Here is a 20,738-nt window from a genome sequence, read left to right on the forward strand (position 1 = left end):
TTCATTTGCTCAACTTCTGGTTTCTCCTCTGCAGGGAGCAGATCAAGAGGGTGAAGGACTCTGATGATGTCCCGATGGTATTGGTGGGAAATAAGTGTGACCTTCCAGCCCGGACTGTGGAAACCCGGCAAGCCCAGGAGCTGGCTCGGAGCTATGGGATTCCCTACATAGAGACATCGGCCAAGACTAGACAGGTATGTAGCGGGCAGGTGTGCAGTTACTTTCCACCTTTGGAATGAAGAGAAGAATCCAGCCTGTACTCCCAAGAAATCATCTTTTAGTGTGTTCTTCAAGCTCTCTCCTGTGAAAACCGAGCTATAACTTCAGTAGAGGATTTCTAAAGCTTTGGGTGTGTGAACCAGATGGGGATTCTGCTATCCCCATATCACATCTCAGCAAGTTGCAGATTTGGTGTGTCCAATTATTGAGACTGAATGAGCGTTTGGCCCCAGTTTTCAGGAAGAGCACAACTTTCATAGTGTAGCCTTCCAAGTTTAGAAGCCTGCTTTGAATGTTTTTCTGCCCTTTCTCTGGCTGGGAGAAACTGTCCAGCTGTTCTAGTAATGGCAGAAAGCCCTGTCTCCCCACCCTTCTCTGCCACTCCCTTCCTTGTAGCCTGCTTACCTTCATGTGTTGTACAGAAGGATGGATGTTGGGCTTTCCTTTTCCTTTGTATAAGACTGCTGCATGATTGACAGCAGTGAGGCTGGCACGTAGCCCCACTGAGCAAACGCCACACATGTGCCGTCGGTCTCCCAGTGCTCCAGCTGCTAATTACGCAGCAGGTTGTGTGGCCTCTGCTGATGGCCCTTGAGCACTGGGGAACATAAGTGTGAATTACAGAGGCTGGGATTGAGAATGATTTTTCCATTAAGGCGATGCTCGGATAAAGCTGGCAAGTAGCCTGGCTCAGCTACTGGCTGCAGTCTTCTAAGTGACGGCGAAGACAAGGATTCAGCCGGAGGCAGTGGTTCTCTAGGGACTCTCACTGTGCTGTTCTCTACAAGCCATTTCCTGTGCCCAAGTTTAGGCTCCTATGCTCAGTTAATGGTCTCGCCATGGAGGCATGAGGTCAGATAAAGAATACACAGAAAGTGCTGCTGTGCTCATGGGAATAACCAGTGCTATTTTTCCAGAAAAAGAGGTGACAGAACTCACCTCTTGTTCTCTTACAATGGCAATGGCACCCACCTGAGAGGTGCGTTCTGGCTGGGGGCAAAAAGCACAGGGAAATAGCAGTTTGCCATATCCTTGTATGGCCTGTAGTTTATACCTGGCTCTCTCCATGTGATTCCAGACCCACAGGCAGTACAGATGTTTGTGTGAAGACATAGGTCAGTCTGTGAACCAGTCGCTGGTTGAACTGGTGTGTTACTAGTTCACAACAACAGGGTATTGTGTGTGTTCTCAATTTCTGGAATCAAACATCCATATTTCCAAGTACTCATCTATACTGTAAAGAAGCAGTGTTTGTTTTCTTCACTAGTGTCCATGCATTCAGAACCAACCCCATTGACAGCAGAAAATGGATTCTCAGCGACTCTTTTGAATGGACCCTTGGTGTTGGTGAATATGTATGTGCGTGAGAGGGAGGAGTTTGTTCTCAAGACACTTTGTTGCTCTCTCACAGGGAGTTGAAGATGCCTTCTATACTTTAGTGCGGGAGATTCGGCAGCACAAACTACGCAAATTGAATCCCCCAGATGAAAGTGGCCCAGGCTGCATGAATTGTAAATGTGTGATATCATGACTAAGGTAAGATGGTGGGGAAATGAACAAAGCATATAGGGAAAATGCCCACTTCCCCAAATCATCGGCTGCAACTTAAGTGCTTGAAGAGTTCCTTTCACCTCCTGAATGGGGCAAAACCAGAAGCAATGAGCATTAAAGGCACTGTGCTGAGTTCCTCAGTCTTGTTCGCAGGGGGTGATTCCCTTAGTTGTTCATATTTATGAACTAGATCAGGCATCCCCAAACTCGGCCCTCCAGATGTTTTGGGACTACAGTTCCCATCATCCCTGACCATTGGTTCTATTAGCTAGGGATGGTGGGAGTTGTAGTCCCAAAACATCTGGAGGGCCGAGTTTGGGGGTGCCTGAACTAGATGGTGTCCCGCAAGCATTTTGGAAGGTGTAGGGTGTGGCTGGTGCAGTTTGCAGCCTGTGTTTTACAGTTCTAAAGCAATTAAAAGTGTGTTTTGATCACAATTACTGGGGGAGATGCTTCAGACTAGACTGGCTTACTGTCAAAGATGAGTATGAATATCTACATTCACTGTATGGAACTTAATGTATAATCTACCCTTCCTGTGTAGCTGAGCAGTAAGCAGAGCTCTTCCCTTCTCTATGGAAGCAGCAGCTTGTGTGTTGCTTTATATTAAAAAACGACACTTAATTCTACTCTGCCTGAAAAAAATTATGACAGAAGAGTGAATGGATGTCAAGTCAGTTGGGATCTCCCAGCAGACCCCATTCTTGAGCTGTACCTAGGGCAGCTATTGTTGTTTTAAAGGGGGGTTTCCAGATGTGCAAATAATCCAGATGTCTGAGAGCATTTCCTCTGGCCGGGGTTGTGAGTTTGGTTGGGTGGGGGGCCATTTCCTGTTCTTTTGCTGCTGAAAGTGCACAGATGAATCCCAAACGCTCCTTAAACTGCCTGCCCTGAGAGAGATGCTACTGCCAACAGCTTGTGGGGAGGAGAAAGCCCTGTTCTTGCCAAATGTGTGTTCATTTCAACACCCCCATTCACTACCCTCGTTGTTTGTGGAATGTCAAGGTCTGGCCTTCCTGAACTCCTCTCTTTCTCTCTCTTACTAGAAAGCTGCGCCAGTGAGGAGTGCATAACTTGGCAATATGCTGATAGGTGTGGTCCCGGCTCTTTTGTGGAGGAAATGGGAGCTGGTTTTCCCGTAATTATCTGCAGTGCAAATGGGATCCAGCTTTATGTTGGACAGCATCTTTCTGAAAAAGCAAGCTGTCCCCATAAGACTTTGGAGAATTGCATAAGCAGGGGTAAAGCTACAGGAAGTGTGATGTCTAGGATTCATAAAAGGGGAGCAGTGGTGTGACAGGGTCATGCAAAAGAATAGCTTTCCAGCTATAGAAAGCTTCTTGCAAGTTTTTATCCCACCACCACAGGTCCTATCTTTACAGAAGGTGAATTCCCTTTTTTTGGTTGCCATGCTGTCTGTTCATGTAGCATTTGTAATCCCCTATCTTCCAGCGTTTCATATTAGAATTGCATATTATGTTTAATGCTGGGAGTAGTGTTTGGGCACTGTGGCTATATTTCCTTCCTCTTTGTCCTAATGATGGCCCAAAAAAATTATTGAGTTTGAGCCATTTCTGTCCACCTGACCTGTGTCCAGCCTCATCTTATATCTGCTTTGAGAAAAGCAGCTTAACACTGAATGCTAGACCCAGAAGGATGACTATATATTATGATAGCCAGGCCTTAGCCTTCTTCATAGATAGCTTAGTTGGTAGAGCATGAGACTCTTAATCTCAGGGTCATGGGTTCAAGCCAAAAGGATTTCCTTCATTGCAGGGGTTGGACTAGATGATCGTAATTTTCCCTTCCAACTCTGCAGTTCTATGATTCCAAGCTGCCCCATGTGTATGCAGAGTTCAAGTCCACCCTCTGAGTTTCCAGAAGGGTGGTACTTCAAGGAAACGAGAGGGCAGCCACACATGCATTCATCTCTTCATTGCCCAACACAAAGCAGAGCTGAGATCATAGTGGACTTAAAGCCTTCTTCTGTCTTCTAGTATTAAAGTAGTTGTAGCTGTGAGACAGCAGAGCCATTCCCAGTGCCATAACTGTGAAGGGAGCAGCAGACAGTAGATGTCCATCCTTTCGATAGTTATTTACAAGGCTGGTGTTATGCATTAAAAAAAGGTGATGGTACTGTTACTGCTAAAGCACGTGATGGAAGGCATCACAGATTGGGCCATGCATTCTCTCCAGATTTGCCTATATTGGAATCTCATGGCTAGGCCAATATCCACATGCAGCAAACACTGTATGCTCAGTGGATGGGTAAATCAAAGAACTTGGGTAATGGACTTTAAGAGTCACAGCATCATCCTGAGGATACTAAAGAGTACTGCACCCATTTTTCCTGCAAGAAATGGAACCTCAATGAGAAGTTCAGCATTACCAAATATTCTACAATTACTGACCCAAACTTTCTTCCTTCATATTCCTAGTTAAATGTTGATACTATTTTTATACTGTTTTTTTAAATTTGCTATGCTGCTTAAAACAGCACAGCTCAATGGTAATGAAAGATGAGATAGGCATGGCCAAGTGACTGGAAATTAAAGCAGTCTTGATGCTTTATGTGGCCAGCTGGTGTTGTAAGTTGACTGACAAAGAGTCTCCACTGTGACATCATATTTAAGCCAACCTGTCACCACCACCAGCAGGTATTGAATGTCACACATGGGAAGCTTTTAAGCCACTGCAGCCAATGCTATTCTTTTTCAAGGGAGACCATTCACACAGTCGCCTGTAAATCATTGAGGGGCAAGACACCACGTGTTATATACATGAACATGGGAATCTGGACTTAAATCTGGTATAGGAAGAAACTGACTAATTCAGACCTCTTCCCAGAAGAGAGCCATTGCTATTAAAATGCTGGCAAAATTTAGTGAACTTCAGGTTGTGTTCATATGATTCCCTGCTGCTCTCCCATCCCACTGACCCAACCCTTCTTAGCTTCTTCATGGTTGCTGTGTCATGTGCTTTCAAACCATGCCATGAAAAGTTGGAAGGAACTAGTCAGTAAACGTGGGGGGGGGGGGGGAGAGGAGAGAATTCTCAGTAGCTATTAAGTTCAACACCCCAAAATGCACTTGGCACTAAGCAATTTGCCCTGTTGTATAATAGGTAGCTTTTTAACAGCTGCATGAACTTACTGCTCTGCTTGTCAAGAGTCAGCTGTAACAGAGCACCACCTTCTTATTCTAAGCATTAGCTGTTTGCTGCAGAAAGGCCACTCCATGAGTGGTAACATGCCTCAGAGTTGCTGCAGCCACAGAGTCCACACCATCAAACCTTGAGAAAAGAGCACACTGGAGAAAACCGTGTCATAGAGCTGCTTTCTCCAAAGCAAACTGTCCCCCCTCTGGATTTCTCTTATTCTGCAAAGTTATTTTCTGTGTCTTTTGGCATTGTTTAAAACAGTGTGGTAGGAAGAATGCAAAGTGTTCGTTTAAAGGTTTCTGAAGTGTGTTATATATTGGGAAACCATGTGTGCTTAAGGAAATGGTGAGCTGTTCTAATATCTGTCTTCTCTGTTCACCAGCTGACCAGACTGTGACTTGGAGGGATTTCTACTGTGTGTAGTGCAGAGACAGAGGCGACATGAAAGAAGAATCAAGTGGATTCAAGGGAAGGGGACAGACGAGATGGTGTCTGCAGGCCCCAAGAGCTCTGCACAGACTCTCTCAAAACTTCACCAAGGCCTGCAATGAACTATTTTTTATTTTTATTTTTGAAATGCTCCTCTCCTCCTTGCCTCCCTCCCCCTCCTGGCAACTTGTACAAAGCCACAGATGGAAGTAAATTATTGTATGATGGTCTTGACACTGGTTTCTGCATCTCTGTCCCTGTTCCTGAGGATTGACTGGCATTGCCTGTTCTTCTGGAGCAGGCACTGGCAGAGGGGAGGGGGGGGCCCATGCAGAGCAGCCAGGCAGGTCGCTGCTTCAGCCTCTTTGAGCTTGCCTCCTTGGCAGGGGCCAAAGCCTAGTTGGATCTGCGGCTGTGCCCTGGCCTGCTGCTTTTCTTTCAAGAAGCCTTTTATAGATAGGGCGCAAATGTGGGTTGAGTGGCTCCACCACTGTATCTCAGAAGGAGAGTTAGCTGTGGCCTGCAGAAGATCATACCTCTTCAGAAAGCATTGCCAAGAAATTCCACCCACTGACACTCTGCCATTCTATAGTGGTAGGGAAACTCTTTACTGGTCTCAGCCATTTCTGGGGGTGAGGTGGGGGAAGACATATAAACATACCTCCTTTATATTCATAATGGATTCTAAGCCAATTCTCAAACTGCTGTTCCCAGAGTTGGGTTTCATTTACCTTTGCCCCTGTTGGTTTACATTGGCATAAACATGGAAGACTATTCCTTCTCGTTGTTCTTGGCAATTGTTAATTCTCCCCTGCGCTAGAACAACCCAGTGAGTTTTCTCTGCGGAGAGTAGTTCTGCCTGGTGAAAGTTCCCTGCAGGCCTGGGGGGGGGGTGAAGAAGGGGAGAGAAGGGGGGTGTTCCTTTGCAGCATGTCACTCCCCCCCCCCTTTTGTGGTGTTGGGAGGACTTGTGTGTGTGTGTGTAAATATATAAATGACTATACAGCAGCTTGTTGATTGCAACTGAAGGATGTTTGATTCTCCGTTTTAGTCTCTGTGTTTCACTGAGCCCAACTTCTGTTTCATCCATTAATTACCTGATGGAGTTTGAAGGAGAACAGCTCTTTCTTGTCCCTTTTGTGGGGGGGGGGCATTGGGAGCTGTGTTGTCTTTCTTCCCCCGGAACCATTGTGTCTTATGAAGGGGTGGGGAGGGGTGCCTAATGGACAAGAAATGGTCACTTGTTGGCTTTCTTCTTTGTTGTAAGTTTGGCCATTTCCTGAGCAGTTTTTTATGTTTGTTGCCTGTGCTGGGGCTGACTGCATTGATGTGCTTGTTGCAAATCTTGTGAACTTCCTGGAGGGGCAGCTGGTCTCTGGAGGCACAGGAGTGTGTTTCCTTGTTCCTGCTCTGACCTCTTCTTTCCTTTGCAGCCGCTGTGCCTATGCTGCTGCATGCACAGCTCAAATTCCTGCTCTTCAGGTAGCAGCTCCTCTGTATTAATGTGACTGTACCAATTATACTTGCTGTTTTGTTAAAGGTTTTGCCAGTAAGATAGTCAAGCCAGGTGCTCGGCCCTAGCTGAGCTAAGGGAAACAAGTTCCTTCCAATAATTAGGTGACTGGTGTGGATTTTTAAGGGGGGGGGGGGTCGATCCAATGTTGGAGGTGTAAAAGAGAACCCAAATCTAGCCTTAAATGTCATTAAAAAGTGTTGTTCTCAAAGGTGTGTTTATTTTTGAAGTTGACTATTTGCATGTTGCATCTCACTGGTTTGATGCCTTTTTTCCAAAGTTTGCCGAGTCAAAATCAAATCAAATATCTTTAATACGGTCAATGACCAGGAAGAAGTTTGCCGAGTATTAAGTCACCTTTTTGTGCTGCATCTGAAGATAGGACCACACGCTCTCACTCTTGAAAACAAATGCGCAGAAATCTGTGCTATCTTAGTCCCACCTCCATGGTTGATCTTCTTGAACCTAGGCTGTTTTTGGGAGAGGGATAGCTGTTGCTTGGTAACAAAGATGACTCAATACAGTTGCACACTCTCTTGACAAATTATTATTATTCCTACCTTAGTGGATAACTTCTATTCTCTACAGCAGGGGTAGAGAACTTGTGGCCATTTACAGTTCCCATCAGCATGGCCAATAGCAAGTAGTTCAGCAACATGGAGAAAGCTAGTTTCCTCACCCCGTGCTACAGGTTTGTTGGATCATGCAACCTTAACAAGGCTACAAATGAACACTTGCTTGAGGCTACAAAAGCAGAAATGGTGAGCAGGATCTCCTATGGGGCTCTTTGCAATTACTTCTCATTATCTCAGTTTGGCATGGCATTTGGTGGGGAAAGCATCTTTGTACATAGGTCTGCTGTTATAGACTGAGATACATGGGCACATAGGTGTGTACACATACCTGGATAGCAGATAGTGGCTAGATATCCAACTATTGATTCAGAGCTGAGGACAGAGGCAGCCTCTATAGTTTTGCCATTTGTTAAACAAGCACCTGTAGCAGGGGTATGATCATGGGAGAAATAAATATGGCACATGCAGCACAGCAGAGACAAAGCTGCTATTGTTCCTTGAATACTTTTTTTGGTTCCTTGAATACCTTTTTTACAATCAGATAAACATGATGTGAAAACTGCTATATCACCACAACAGATGTGCAGAAGGCGGCATGAATAATGTGACAAGGCGAACGTTAGTTTTGCCCTGACAGTGGTCTTCATGCAGGCAGCTGGCACCTGGATTCTGAAGACAACAAATGGGACAGGGCCCTTATGCCTTCCTGTTTTCTAAACGTCTGCTAGTACTGTATTCCAACCCAAAATTGAAGTTTGAGAGTGAAAGATTTACTTATAATTCTTAAAGAGTCCCCAGCACTTAGGGAAGAAGGGTTACTTCATGTGAATCCAAGTGAGTGACTTTTTTCTTTATGGAACTGATGGTGGGATAGCCTGCCTTGCTCCTGAATTCAACCAAGCTGGAGAAATCCACCTAAGAGCTGGCATAGGGAACTGGCTCATTTGTTACTGCCAAGCTTTAAAAAAAATCCTAAAAGATGAGTGAGAAAACCCGCATTTAAATCTAAATCACAGGCTTGAACAGCCGCAACCTTAATCTGTGAATTTTTCCTCCTTGCTATATGCAGTGCTAGCCTGTTATGATAGAAATGTATCTAACAGAACAGACTAATGATAGGTTGAAATTGTCCAAGCTAAAGGAAAAACATAGGTTCTACAGCTGGGCTGATGAACAGGCTTCACTATTTTTCTGTTTTCCCTGCTGTTGCGTTTAAGTTAAAAATAGAACAAAGAGCCATGCTTGGGCCTAAGTCCACTCCAGGCCCTACTTAGCAGCCATTATTCAGGACTGACTCATTGACTGATTAGCAACACAGGCAGGAACTCTTCACAAAGGGCGGGGGGAAACATTGGCTACCACTAAAAAAAATAATTGGAGCACCAGGTTGCAAAACTCGTGTGAACGATGGATGCACAAGTCTTAAGGGCCTCCAGTGCAGTTAGCACTTTGCCTCTGAACCAGTTCAGAATGTTGCTGCTGTTGTCCAAAGTCTCTTGTTCAAACTCAGTAGTGCTTAGTCTAGAAGAGAGGACTTCTCTGCCCCACCTTCCCCCCCCCCAAAAAAAAGAGGTGTGTGTACTCATGCTTATTCCAGATGTTCTGGTTTGCTTGAAAACAATATATTGTGAACTTGAAGACAAGTCATAACATGGAAAAACTATTTTAAAAATCCAAAATGTCTAAGCAGGGTTGGGTAGTGCCCTCTTGTGGCTGCAGCAGTCTCTGCCTTCATCTTCCTTTGGTAAGGGAAGTCTCTCTGCAAGTTGTCTCCTGTTCCACTTTCTATGTAAACATTTGTGAGGAGGACTGACAGGGCACGGAGAAGTTAAATTTGCACTTTGGTCCTAGCCCTGTGAGAGCATTTCTTGCTCAAAGCTTAAAGGAACGAATTGTAAGGAGCACCTCTTGCTTTCAAGGGAGCTGATATGTAGGAGAACGTCATGGCACGCAGTGTGCTTATTAAGAGAAGGCAAATGTAACGACACTTCCAGCTGGTTCTGCAAAAGTAGAAGCTAGCTTACTAAGCAAGCAATGCTAATTAAATACTAGCTAAAACACTCCTGTGATACATAAAATCCTTCAGTGAGCACAGCAAGAATTCTAAAGTTATATCTTTTCATTTAAACTACCAGGATATTTCTGTTAACCTAAACACATTCTCTGGACGTTTAGTGGCAAAGTCCCCCCCCCCTTTTTTTAGCTAACTAAGACAGTAAACCTGCACCTGGAATATCCCACGTCAGCCACAAAGACAGACTTACATGCTGGAACTCCTCCATAGGAAAAAGTTGCACAGATGGAGGGAAAGATTGTAACCTAGCCTTCTTCCCAACTTCCTGGTTTCTGTGCAGTGAATTAAACCACCCGCTATGTCTGAACTGCAGGCACAGCAGTGGTTGGTTGTGGCAAATAGGCCTACATTAAACTCAAGGATTTATTTTTTTGAAGTACCCTATCCTTAGAACCAAATATTCCATTCAACACAAGTATCTGATGATTGCTGTTTTGAGAATCTCTCAAAAAAGATTTCAGTCTCCCCAAGCAGCTTAGTGTGTTTCAAACACCTGTGTCCTTCCTCTCAGATTGCTTCCACGTGGTTACTCTCTCACATAGCAAGCCATTCAGAGGCAAATACCTGCTTGCGGAGCCTCCTCTGTGGTTCACACCCACACTTTAAAAAGCTGTCAGCACAAATGGCGACAGTGTGAAGACACCCACACTGTGAGCACAGAAATGTCTCAAAGCATTTCAAAAGCAGCCTTCATCGATGGCACTTGAAATATGCAAACTTCCAAGGTTCACAAGGCGCTGCATCAAGCTGCAGAAAAAGAGCAGCAATGGCAGTGATTTTCACAGCCCATTCAGTAATATAAACATTGCAGTTGCTGTTTCCCCACTGCACTTGCATACAGTTCCAGTAACTTAAAACTGAGGGAAAAAGAGATGCATTATTTAACTGATTTTGATTTTCGTCGTTTGAGACCAGCATAGCAACCAATAACACAATATGCATCTTCAGGGACCTGGCATGTTATGCACATCTTTTGCATTGGCTACTATTGCCTAAGAACATGAGACCAGACCTGCTGTATCAGACATGAGGACTATCAAGTCCAGCACCCTCCTCTCGCAATGGTCAACCAGATGAAGAAGAGGAGTTTGGATTTGATATCCCGCTTTATCACTACCCGAAGGAGTCTCAAAGCGGCTAACAATCTCCTTTCCCTTCCTCCCCCACAACAAACACTCTGTGAGGTGAGTGGGGCTGAGAGACTTCAGAGAAGTGTGACTGGCCCAAGGTCACCCAGCAGCTGCATGTGGAAGAGCAGAGAAGTGAACCTGGTTCACCAGATTACGAGATTACCACTCTTAACCACCACACCACACTGGCTCTCTTGTAGATGCCTACAAGAAACCTAGAAGCAGCACAGGAACCCAGTAGCACTCTCCGCACTGCTGCTCCCCATTAAGTAGTATTCAGAGGCATAACGTCACCAATATTGGTAATAGTACACAGCTATCATGGCATTAATAGCTTTATCCTCGATGAAATTGCCCAGCTCCCTTTTAAAGCCATCAGTCTTGCTGACCATTGCTAACAATACCTTGGGGTAGTGGATTCCGTTTATGTCCTTTTGTCTTGAATCTTCCCATATTCCGTTTCATTGGATGATCTCATGTTCTAGTATTAACAAGGGAGAAAAAACTTACTCACTTTCTCCCTGCCATGCATAATTTTATAGACCTCTACATATCAGCAACAAAGAGCAAAGCTGGAATTAGCTGCTTATGGAAGAAAACACAAAATCCATCTGAGATGCATGTGATTGACATCTGATCTGCACAGTAGAGGGGAATAATCTGTAAAACTGAAGAATTTGCAAATTATTGCCATCCTTGTAAATTATTGCCGTACTTTAAGTAGCGTTCTACCTTTTCAGAACCAAAAGCTCAATTGTGCATTTAGGGGCCCATTCCTTTGTCTTTTTAAAGCTTATATATATGTGGTTCTGTTGTGACCCAACTTCAGTCAGGCTGTTATGCGGGAGCGAGTCATGACCCATGATTTGCAGACAATTGTTTTAGTTTATCGGGTCACAGGCCACAGCCTACAACTATTGCATATTCTTAGCGTGAAGTACTATAGAAGCAGAAAACTAGAATTTGCCTGCCATTAGCCCAGAAAGGATACTAACCATCCAGGAGGACACACACACAAAAAAAACTTATAGTACTGTCCACATGAAGGCAACTCCAAAGTTCTGGCACCATCCCAGCAAAAGATTACCTGAAATCATTGCTCCCCAGCTACTACAGAGTGTCTCCAAGCAAAATACATCCTTAGCCAAGGGAATAGTGCTGACAAGCCGTGATCTAGCAGTGTTCCATGTTGGATACAAATATTACCTTTCAGGCTTGGCATACCTGGTGCTGTAATAGTTAGGCCAAATTTCTTCTGAGTAAGATTCATAGGATGAACAATGGTGAATAACTTCTAGTTCCCCTCCTCTCCACATCTAACGTCTTCCAGGAGCCATAGGAAGAGGCTCAGTGTCCATGGGAATTCTTGGTGCTCTCTAGCTGAGTGGCTTAGCCCAGCCCAGCCCAAGAGCTCAGCACAAGAAGGGATGTGAGAAATAAATCCACACATGTCGAATTACAGAATCAATTTGCAGCCGTTTGTGCTAAAATTTAACTGTTGTTACAACCATGTAAAACACAGCATTTGAACACTGTACAGTCCTTCTGGATCAGAATAAAAAAAGTGAATGGTTTTTGTTTTGCCCTCCCACCTGCCCACCCCAAGCATATACATAAAAAGGCATGAAAGCAATAATACAATACACGGAGTTACAGAGGAAGCTCTCAAGAAGTGTAAACAAGAATAGCAATTAAAATGTAATAATAAAAAAAGACAATGGCAGCAGAGCGATCAAAGTGCACAAAAGGACCAATCTACTGAACTGCAGAGGTTACAAGTTTCAACAATGGAAGAGTTTCCAGAACCTCCATGCTGAATTTCTGCCACATGGCTGTACTGTTTCTGCTCAAAAGTGTTGGATCTGATCCAACCCCTAGCTGAACATTAAAACTAAATACATCTCGGCTACATGCACACCATTTGGGGATTGGGGTGGGGGGAGGGAGTATTTTCCTGAGTTCCTAAAGAAATACCGGCTCCATTCCCCTTTACTTAGGAGCCATTCATTGTTTGCTATATAGCAGGTGAAGTTGCTGTTTGCCTACTTGCACAAGTAAGCGTCTTTACACTGAATATTCCACAGCCCCCACCAAGCACACACATTATTTTCAAGGGAGATATTGTACTTGTCCTGTCTTGACTTACAGTGGGCACGCTCCTATAGCAAAAGGTGGCAAACCTGAATAGTAAATAATGGCATCAAAAGAAAAATACCACTAGCAAATCTCTCTAGAGCTCACTTTGCAACTAGAGGTGGTAAATGCATTGTTGTCCCAAAGTAGGAAGCATTAAGCTTAAAAAACATCATGTAAAATAGTGCCTAAACTAGATACCATTGAAATCCAAGTAGCTTTCTGCATATGGCAGTCTAGTTTGTACAAGGGCATCCCTAATGTTGCTAGAATACTGGACAAAAGTTGCTCCTTTTCTAACTCCTCACTAGTCCTCTCCAGCTGAGAGAACCTAAAAAACAGATGGTGTGATGAAAAACTACTATCTCGGTTAAATACCCTCTCTTACCTTTCCACGTACTAGTCCCTCTTGCATCCTGTTTGGAGTCTGTTTTACACTCTTGCATTATCTAATCCTCTTTTTTTGCTGCAGGCATCCAGATGAATTCTTTAGCATTCTGGTCCACTTCCATAATGTCTCAAAGGTCTTTCATCAGGAAATTTAATTGTGCTGTTAGAGCAGAATCAAATTGGTTTCCTATCTGCACATGACACTGAACTAAAATTTAGGGTGGAGAATTTCAGGCATACGCACCAAGGTAATCTCTCTTATGCCCCTTGTCACTCTCACATTTGCTTTGGTCCCAGTGCCATTTCCAAGAGTGAGGTTGCTCGGATTTGAGGGAATTTCAGGGGGTGGGGGAGTAAATCAGCAAGGGAAACCAAGTACCGTGCCCTCCTTTCTACTGTTCCAGTTTGAAACAGCAGCTTCCAAACTAGAATTGGAACAGGCCACTGGCAGAGAAGAATGTTTGCATGAGCTTGACAACAAAGTCCCTCAACAAAGAGATTTAGACAATAACTGCAGATAAAGAATGCTTCCACCTGGGTTTTAACATGAGAATGCTGCACACAGGGAATGTTGCACATACGAACATCAGAGATCCTACTGGGTAGGCATTGTTTATCAGTTTTTACCTGGGTGGCTGTACTGCCTAGGGAAATCGTATATTTTAAATACATCTAACATTAATTACTATTTCATCCAGGTTTTACTAATACCTGCACAACTGTTATTATCTGAATGCCTTTTCAAAGTACAATATGCACTGTGACCAACTCCTATATGTAAAGTTACATTTTACATTTCTAATGTAAATAAGACAGTTACACCTCTAACGCATAAACAAGATGGGTGGATCGCCTGCCTTATCCTCTAGGTATCTACCTAACTTTGGGTAGAACCAGAGAGTTGATTTATACATTTTTCTAGTAACCTTACACATGGTTAATGTCTGCTGCAACTCCTCACAGAGGTTCCCCCCCTTGCAGTGATCTGTGGGTTGCTCAAGTTATTGGCTTGAGAAGTGTCATGCCTTAAGAAGGTAATACAAAGTCTGCTCCTCTTTGGGGATTTGCCCCTTTTAAGAAGCACGCTGATTAAATAAAACTCTAGACATTTCTCAGATTTTGCTGTGTTTCAAGGAGAGTAGCCCAGCAAAGAATCCTGCATCTTTTGATCAATTGCATGGAGAAAAATGACTTGTCCTCCTTGGTTCACAGCAAATCAGGCCATGATACTGTCATTTTTGGAACTCCTTTACCCTTAACTCACATTTGTACTCCCTCCCATTGTACGGAAAAATTGAAAGTGTTAGAGCTTTCCTGCAAGGTCAGTTTAGTGAGTCGTACATGCATTGCAATTCTTTTTTTCTTCTGAAGATGCAAACAATCTGATCAGCATATGCAATTAATATAAAGGCAAAAAGTAACCCAATATTCTTAAGGAAGCCCTTAAGAGAAGCAGCTCATTGCCACGGGCTTATGACCAGAGGGGGCCGGGGGGGGGGGCAGAGGGACCATGAATGCCCCAGTATGAGAAAAGGAAAGGCTCCAAAAGAAACAGCTGGAAAGCCAATGGGCTGGAGGAAAGTGACTAGTTCGTAGAGTATATTTGGTCCAGAGCCTGCTCTGCTACAGTTCATTTTGTTTCAAAGTGTCCCTTGGTTCCTGTGCAGTTCTTTGGGAGTCTGCAGTAGACAGGGGCACAAAAAAGCTAGGACAACGAAACAACAACAGCCAGCTTGGTTCTGCTGTTTGAAAAAGGACATGCACACAGATAGGCACCGAGGCTCATCATCGTACCAGTCTATTACTGAACCATATAGTGCTCCAGAAATTAAACAGCTGATTTTGAGACCACATGTTATAGCACTGCTCAGACACCTGCGGCCCAGGAAACAGATGAACATTTTGAAGCCAGGAGTTGTACAAGGAAGAGTGTGGCATGCATTAATAATATTTTTTGAAAAATAATCTTAAACTTTAATTGGGCCACAGTCCTGCTCTCTGGCTGTCTGGTAGCCAAAGATCTAATTGAGGCAACACCTGCTGTTTCCACTAGGGCGCAGTGCTCTAAAGCTCAGCAGGGGCCCGGAATGCCGCCTTTCCTTAAGGTAACTATTGGCTGTCCTACTGCAATTAGCTAGAGCATATATTGTCCATTAGCAATTCTTTTTGTGGAAAATGTGCGTCACAAGTTCAAGGCATGTAGGTGCTAACTGGGATGTGCATTTGACAGCTGTGAAATATTTCTGGATAAGCACCTTTAAAACGAATGTATTGCATGATGACCTTAATTCTGATCGTACCTTATTAGACTGAAAATGGAGGTACAAATAAAAAAATATACAGAAATTGGAAGATCAGACTGGTAGAATGAACACATATTTGACTAAACAGGATCCCATCTTTTTCCTATTAACCTTTGCTCCAACTACAGCAAACAGGAGTCTTGTGCGCATTGAGGGAAATCTAACCTAGATCAATAGTTTTTCAACACTTTTCTTTCTGTTCTAGAAGCCAATGAGCAAAATGAAGACTTATCAGTCATTACCCTTGAAATACTATCCTGGAATGACTGATATACACAAACATTTTTCAACAATTGTGCAGCAGTTAGGGAAGTAAAATGTAAAATTCCACACAAGCACAATCTTTGTCTTCCCCCATCGCCATTCTTCTTTTCCTTCAAGAACACTGCAAGAACTAACTAATCATTAGGCCTCACACCACCCCATGAGGTAAGAATTAAGGATTATTATTCCCTCTTCCCCATCTCACCAAAGGAAGAGGCAGACAAGAAGTTATACAAGCCCCTAAAATCATAAACAAAGCTACTGTAACATTAGAAGAATTCCTGGCTCCCAGGGCTAAACAAGTAACCTCTCCTTGTGGTTAGCAAAGGGAAGTTAGGATTGCCAGCTGCAGACTGCTTGCTTGGCTCCCTCACTTCTAGATAAAAATATTAAAAAGCAATAGACCATTCAAACAAGCAACTGTGCACTATCCAGTCCTTCACTTCAAACCAGACATCTGTTTAAGGAGGCATTTCTTGGCCCCAGGAGTGAAAACTAGATAACCCATTGAAAAGGCTGGGGGCAAATACTGATGGACAACAGCTCTGGAAAGAAGGTCAGGCATGAAGTATAAGCTTGTATTTGAAGAACCAGGCCTTAGGAAAGCTCCCTTCTAAAGCTATAGTTTTTAGGACTATACGCGTTCTTAAAGCACACCTTACGTTCCTAGAAAAGGCTATCTTCTAAAGCTATGTTTTTTGCCTTGGCCACTTTGCATTTTGTTGACAGACAAATGGGCAAAGAATGGCATCAAGGATCTAGGAAAGTAAAGGCTGCAATCCTATGCACACTTACTTAGCAGTAAGCTCCAATGAACTCAGTGGGCTTATGTCTGTGTAAACATTCACAAGAATTGTGATGACTTCTCCTATCGTCTCCAACATGCTTTCCACAAGGCTAGGCTGGAAATGGTATCCTTAGTGTCAATTCCACGGGACTCTTCTTAGGACAGCCTAAGAATAACAGAGCAGTTCTAGTTTTTGCACAAGTGCACAGCTCCTCTTTACAGAAGCTTTTTTGAGTCACTTGCATGGTTGTGAGCCAGCTCACTTCCAGAATCTGCACAGGAAAAATACAGAGGGAGAGCTGGGTAGACAGACCCTCCTACAGTTCTACTGTCTGCCACAGTCACGCCTCCTGGTGATGCGAGTGGTCCAAGGACATGAACCCATCCCTGGTGAGCTGCATGAAATCCAGCCCACCACCTTGGCTTCTTTCAGAAACTACTCTTGCAGCACATTACACAGTCCAACTGAACAGAAAAGCATTCCTCTGCATGAAATATTTTTACTAATCTTTGAGAATCCTCATCAGTGCAAACAAGTGAGGGAACTAAAGAACAGGCATGCTGAGTCGCCTGGTTTCACTGTAAGAGAACACACACATGAACAATGTGTGCTGGATATTGCATAGATGCTGTAAAAGCTAACTTTCCTGACATGAATCATCCACTGCTTAATTTACAGGACTACACTGGCTGCTAGACTGAAACAGAAGAGCCGCACCACTATTGCTACTGAAAAGATGTGCTACTGGCCCAAACCTACAGCTGAGTGGTCCGTCTGCTTCCTTAAATGACTCCTTCCACCTCCCTGGTGTTCTAATGCTCACCTTAAATTTTCAGTTGTAAGGGTTTGGAAAGAAATAGTTCAAATGGTTTTGTCAGGTTAAATCTGTTAGACATCTACTCGGGTGTGAAAGAGGAGATGAAAAGCCGGATTCAAAAGCACTTTGGGAGCTGTCTTAAGAGGAGAACCCAAATTTGTAAAGAATCCATCTACAGGCATTGTCTACTAGCCTGTATTCTAAGCTCCATCCTGAATTATTGGCATACAGTATGACTGGCAATGCAGTTGCCTCCTTAGGCTGTGATTTCTCATTCCAAACCTCTCATGAATAAGCGCTGTGAAACCTTAATCTCCTCATTCTCAGCTCTACTAGAATGTGACTGACTTAGACATTTGCACCATGGGAGGGCAGCCGGGGTAGAAATTGTTATCAGAATGAGTTTTGAAAACCTTGGGTGGGATTTTTGGCTTTGGCCTTTGAAGGGCAGGTGAACCACTCAAAGTGTTCCGTGACTTCTGCTCACAGTCCCTGGCATCCCCACCCAGAGTTTCCATAGCTACAGGAGGATGTGTGTCAGCATCACCTGCATCATGGCAGCTGGCTTCTGGCAAGGGCAGAGCCACTTGCTTTTTGCTTGAGAAGTCTTGCTCAGTAGCATGAGCCAAGTGAAGCGGGGTGGTAGTCTTTACTATTCTGAAGGGGCTGTGCTGCTCCTGCAGCACCGGGGATGAAGTGGGCCGGGCTTCTGACAGCAACGGCATCTCGGAGTCCAGCTCAGATAAGATTGGCACACTGCCCCCACCAGGGTGGTTCTTGTGAGGATACAGCACCGCAAATGAAATGGGCTGGCCGTATTCGTTGGGCTGTTGCATCAAATCTACTGTTTCCCAATTTTGCCTCTGCAGATTTTCTAGCTCCCCAACTGATGCAGACTTGGGCACTGTACACTTTAACACAGGAGCACAGAGCTCAGTCTGTGGTATTAAAACTGCCAGTTTCTTAGAACCAGGCACCTGTACAGGAGATTTCTCTTCTCCATTGTCACCTTCAGACAGGTTATCATACTGAGATGCATTAGAAGGTCGCCGTTGTCCATCCTGAAATGGGAGAAGAAGAGCAGCAAGTGCTTTGGTCGGACATGGAGCAGCTGTGCTTTCTGACAAGTCACATGTTGTGGACTGGCTATGTTCTGCCATAGAAGACAAGTCTGGACTTGGAGGCTGGTACAGGTGATCTGGAAGCAGCACAACATCTTCAGATAATAAATCCTCAGAGGAGCAGGTGATGCTCCCATCTTGAAGAGCTGAATCATTGCACACAGATGATGCCAACTCTGAGGTTCTTTTCTCTTCAAGAGATGGAAGCAATGGCACTTGGCAGAATATCTCTGACTCCGATACTGTCTCTGTACTATTGGGGGTGATAGACAGGTCTGCTTCTAAGGTCTGGCTCTGCAAGTGAGACTCCTCCCAGAGAGAGTTGTCCATTGGCAATCCATCTGTCTCACCTTGAAGCCGCTGGGGAGCAGCATGGTCTATATCATCTATAAAAAGACAGGGGTTATTTTCCTGTAAACTATACCTCTCTACGCCACTGCTCTCCAATGATTCAGCCACCTTACAGACCATCACCACATCCTGACTTTCTCCAATGACCTCAATATCATCCAGCATTATAGGACCATCCTCCAATGGGATTTCATTGGCATTTTCTTCTACTTGTTTCTCTTCCATTTCAAACTTTTGGCTTGGCTGATGATGATTCTGGAATGGATTTTGGTGCACATCAGCTGGTTCAGCTTGGATGGGTGGTCCATTGGGTGGTGGAACAGAGACTATCTCATGCATTGCCTTATTTGAATTAACTCTTGTTTCGTTCAAGTAAGTAGGACTTTTATCTGGAGAAGGTTGCATTACAACATCTCTGTCATGGTTGAGATCCCCGGCCGCCTTTTTCTGGCCGTTAGCTGCAACATTAGGCTTCACTGACACCGGATTGAGAGAGAGCTCCAGCCCCAGAGGTTTCTTGGGGAATTCTTCAGATTTTGCTGTAATGAAAAGCCACACATTAGTTTCTTATTTTGAATCCAAGTGCAACAATGAAGGGCAGCTGAAAGGAACCCATACTTTCTGTAGCCCAATTTAATAAGTGGTCAGGAAAGGAACAACAGCCTGTCAGTCTAGTGCATCTAATTCATATATATTCTCCCCCCCCCCCAAAAAAAAATATTCATGGTGATATTTGCAGCTCTCACCTCATCTGATTTAAATGGGGTTCTTTTTTTAATCCTGCATTAACATTCACGCACATATGCAAACAGCTCAAGTAGGGCTCAGAAGGTATTTTGAGTGACATACGTGAGAATGCCTTATAGACACACAATGCCATGAGGAACAACTCAAGAGATCTGGAGATATTTAGTTTAGGGGGGGAAATATGACTAAAGGGAGGGACATGATTGAGGTTTATAAAATGATGCATGAGGTGGAGGAAATGGAGAGATAAAATTCTCTCCCTCTCATAATACTAGAGCTAAGGGTCATCCAATCAGTAGACTCAGTTGCAGGTGAGAGCCATTGCCTCCATACTCTGCTTCAGAGCTTCCTAGTGGCAGCTAGTTGGCTGCTGGATACTGGGCTATTAGATGGACCTTAGGAAGAGCCCTGCTGGATCATGCTCATGTTCATACTGTACATATAACCTGACAGAGCTTCCCCCCAAAGGCTAGGAATTGCTGACACCAAGCACTCTATTTAGAACTCCTGGGCTTCTTCTAGAACCACAGTTCCTAGTGTGTTTCATGAAAACTCATACATACTCCCCTAATTGCATGCCACCACAGCACCACACCATTCTGATGTAGTGCATGGTTTGTAGTGTCCCACTATCAACAGATAAGGTCAAATACCACCCCTTCCCCGCATGGAGCAAATACTAAATCATGGGTGTGTTGGACCAATGACCATTACCATTTGAGACAGGCCCATGAAGGCCCATGAACTCCTGAGCCAGACCTGAGGCAACATCATCTTGGATGTTGAAGTCACACAAAACCACAGTTCTGGGTTCCTCCAACATCACACCCAAGACAAACTCGGCTGGCTTGGTCAGGGTGGGCAGCACACCAACAGAATCCCTAGTTGTGTCTCTTTGCCCCAACATCAGATGCAGGCCCCCCAGTCCCACTTCGAGAGGAGAGGGGCTTCCCAATGGTGGCAAGTGAACTCTAATGGAGTAGAGCAACACTTCCCCAGACCCTGCCTCTCCAGTCTTGGCCTTTGAAAGGGCTTTGTGTTTGTGCTAATCGTTCCTCATCTAGCTTCTAACTGGAATTGGAGGCTAGTCCAATTGAATTCTGCTCAGACAGAGAGATGGGGAGGTGAAGGGAGTGTGCTTGGGTTCACAGCAGATGATAAAAATATTAACACA

General features: G+C 44.3%; 2 protein-coding genes across 5 annotated transcripts in view; one reads left to right on the top strand and one right to left on the bottom strand.

The window, feature by feature from the left end:
* HRAS (HRas proto-oncogene, GTPase) overlaps positions 1-5,592 on the top strand; it is a 66,171-nt gene extending 60,579 nt beyond the window's left edge. For all 3 annotated transcript variants that reach the window (XM_080975790.1, XM_080975788.1, XM_080975789.1), the window contains exons 4-6: positions 35-194; positions 1,631-1,755; positions 5,312-5,592. In XM_080975790.1, coding sequence (XP_080831916.1) covers positions 35-194; positions 1,631-1,750 — 280 coding nt within the window. In that variant the 3' untranslated portion in view covers positions 1,751-1,755; positions 5,312-5,592. The remainder of the gene's footprint in view (positions 1-34; positions 195-1,630; positions 1,756-5,311) is intronic.
* A 6,526-nt stretch (positions 5,593-12,118) lies between these two features.
* The window catches only part of LOC308459857 (uncharacterized protein), a 99,158-nt gene continuing 90,538 nt past the window's right edge, over positions 12,119-20,738 (bottom strand). For both annotated transcript variants that reach the window (XM_080975587.1, XM_080975586.1), the window contains exon 15: positions 12,119-19,356. In XM_080975587.1, the coding sequence (XP_080831713.1) occupies positions 17,678-19,356 (1,679 nt within the window). In that variant the 3' untranslated portion in view covers positions 12,119-17,677. The remainder of the gene's footprint in view (positions 19,357-20,738) is intronic.

The sequence above is a fragment of the Podarcis pityusensis genome (assembly GCF_964106645.2).
Source record: "Podarcis pityusensis genome assembly, chromosome: 1".
NCBI lineage: Eukaryota > Metazoa > Chordata > Lepidosauria > Squamata > Lacertidae > Podarcis > Podarcis pityusensis.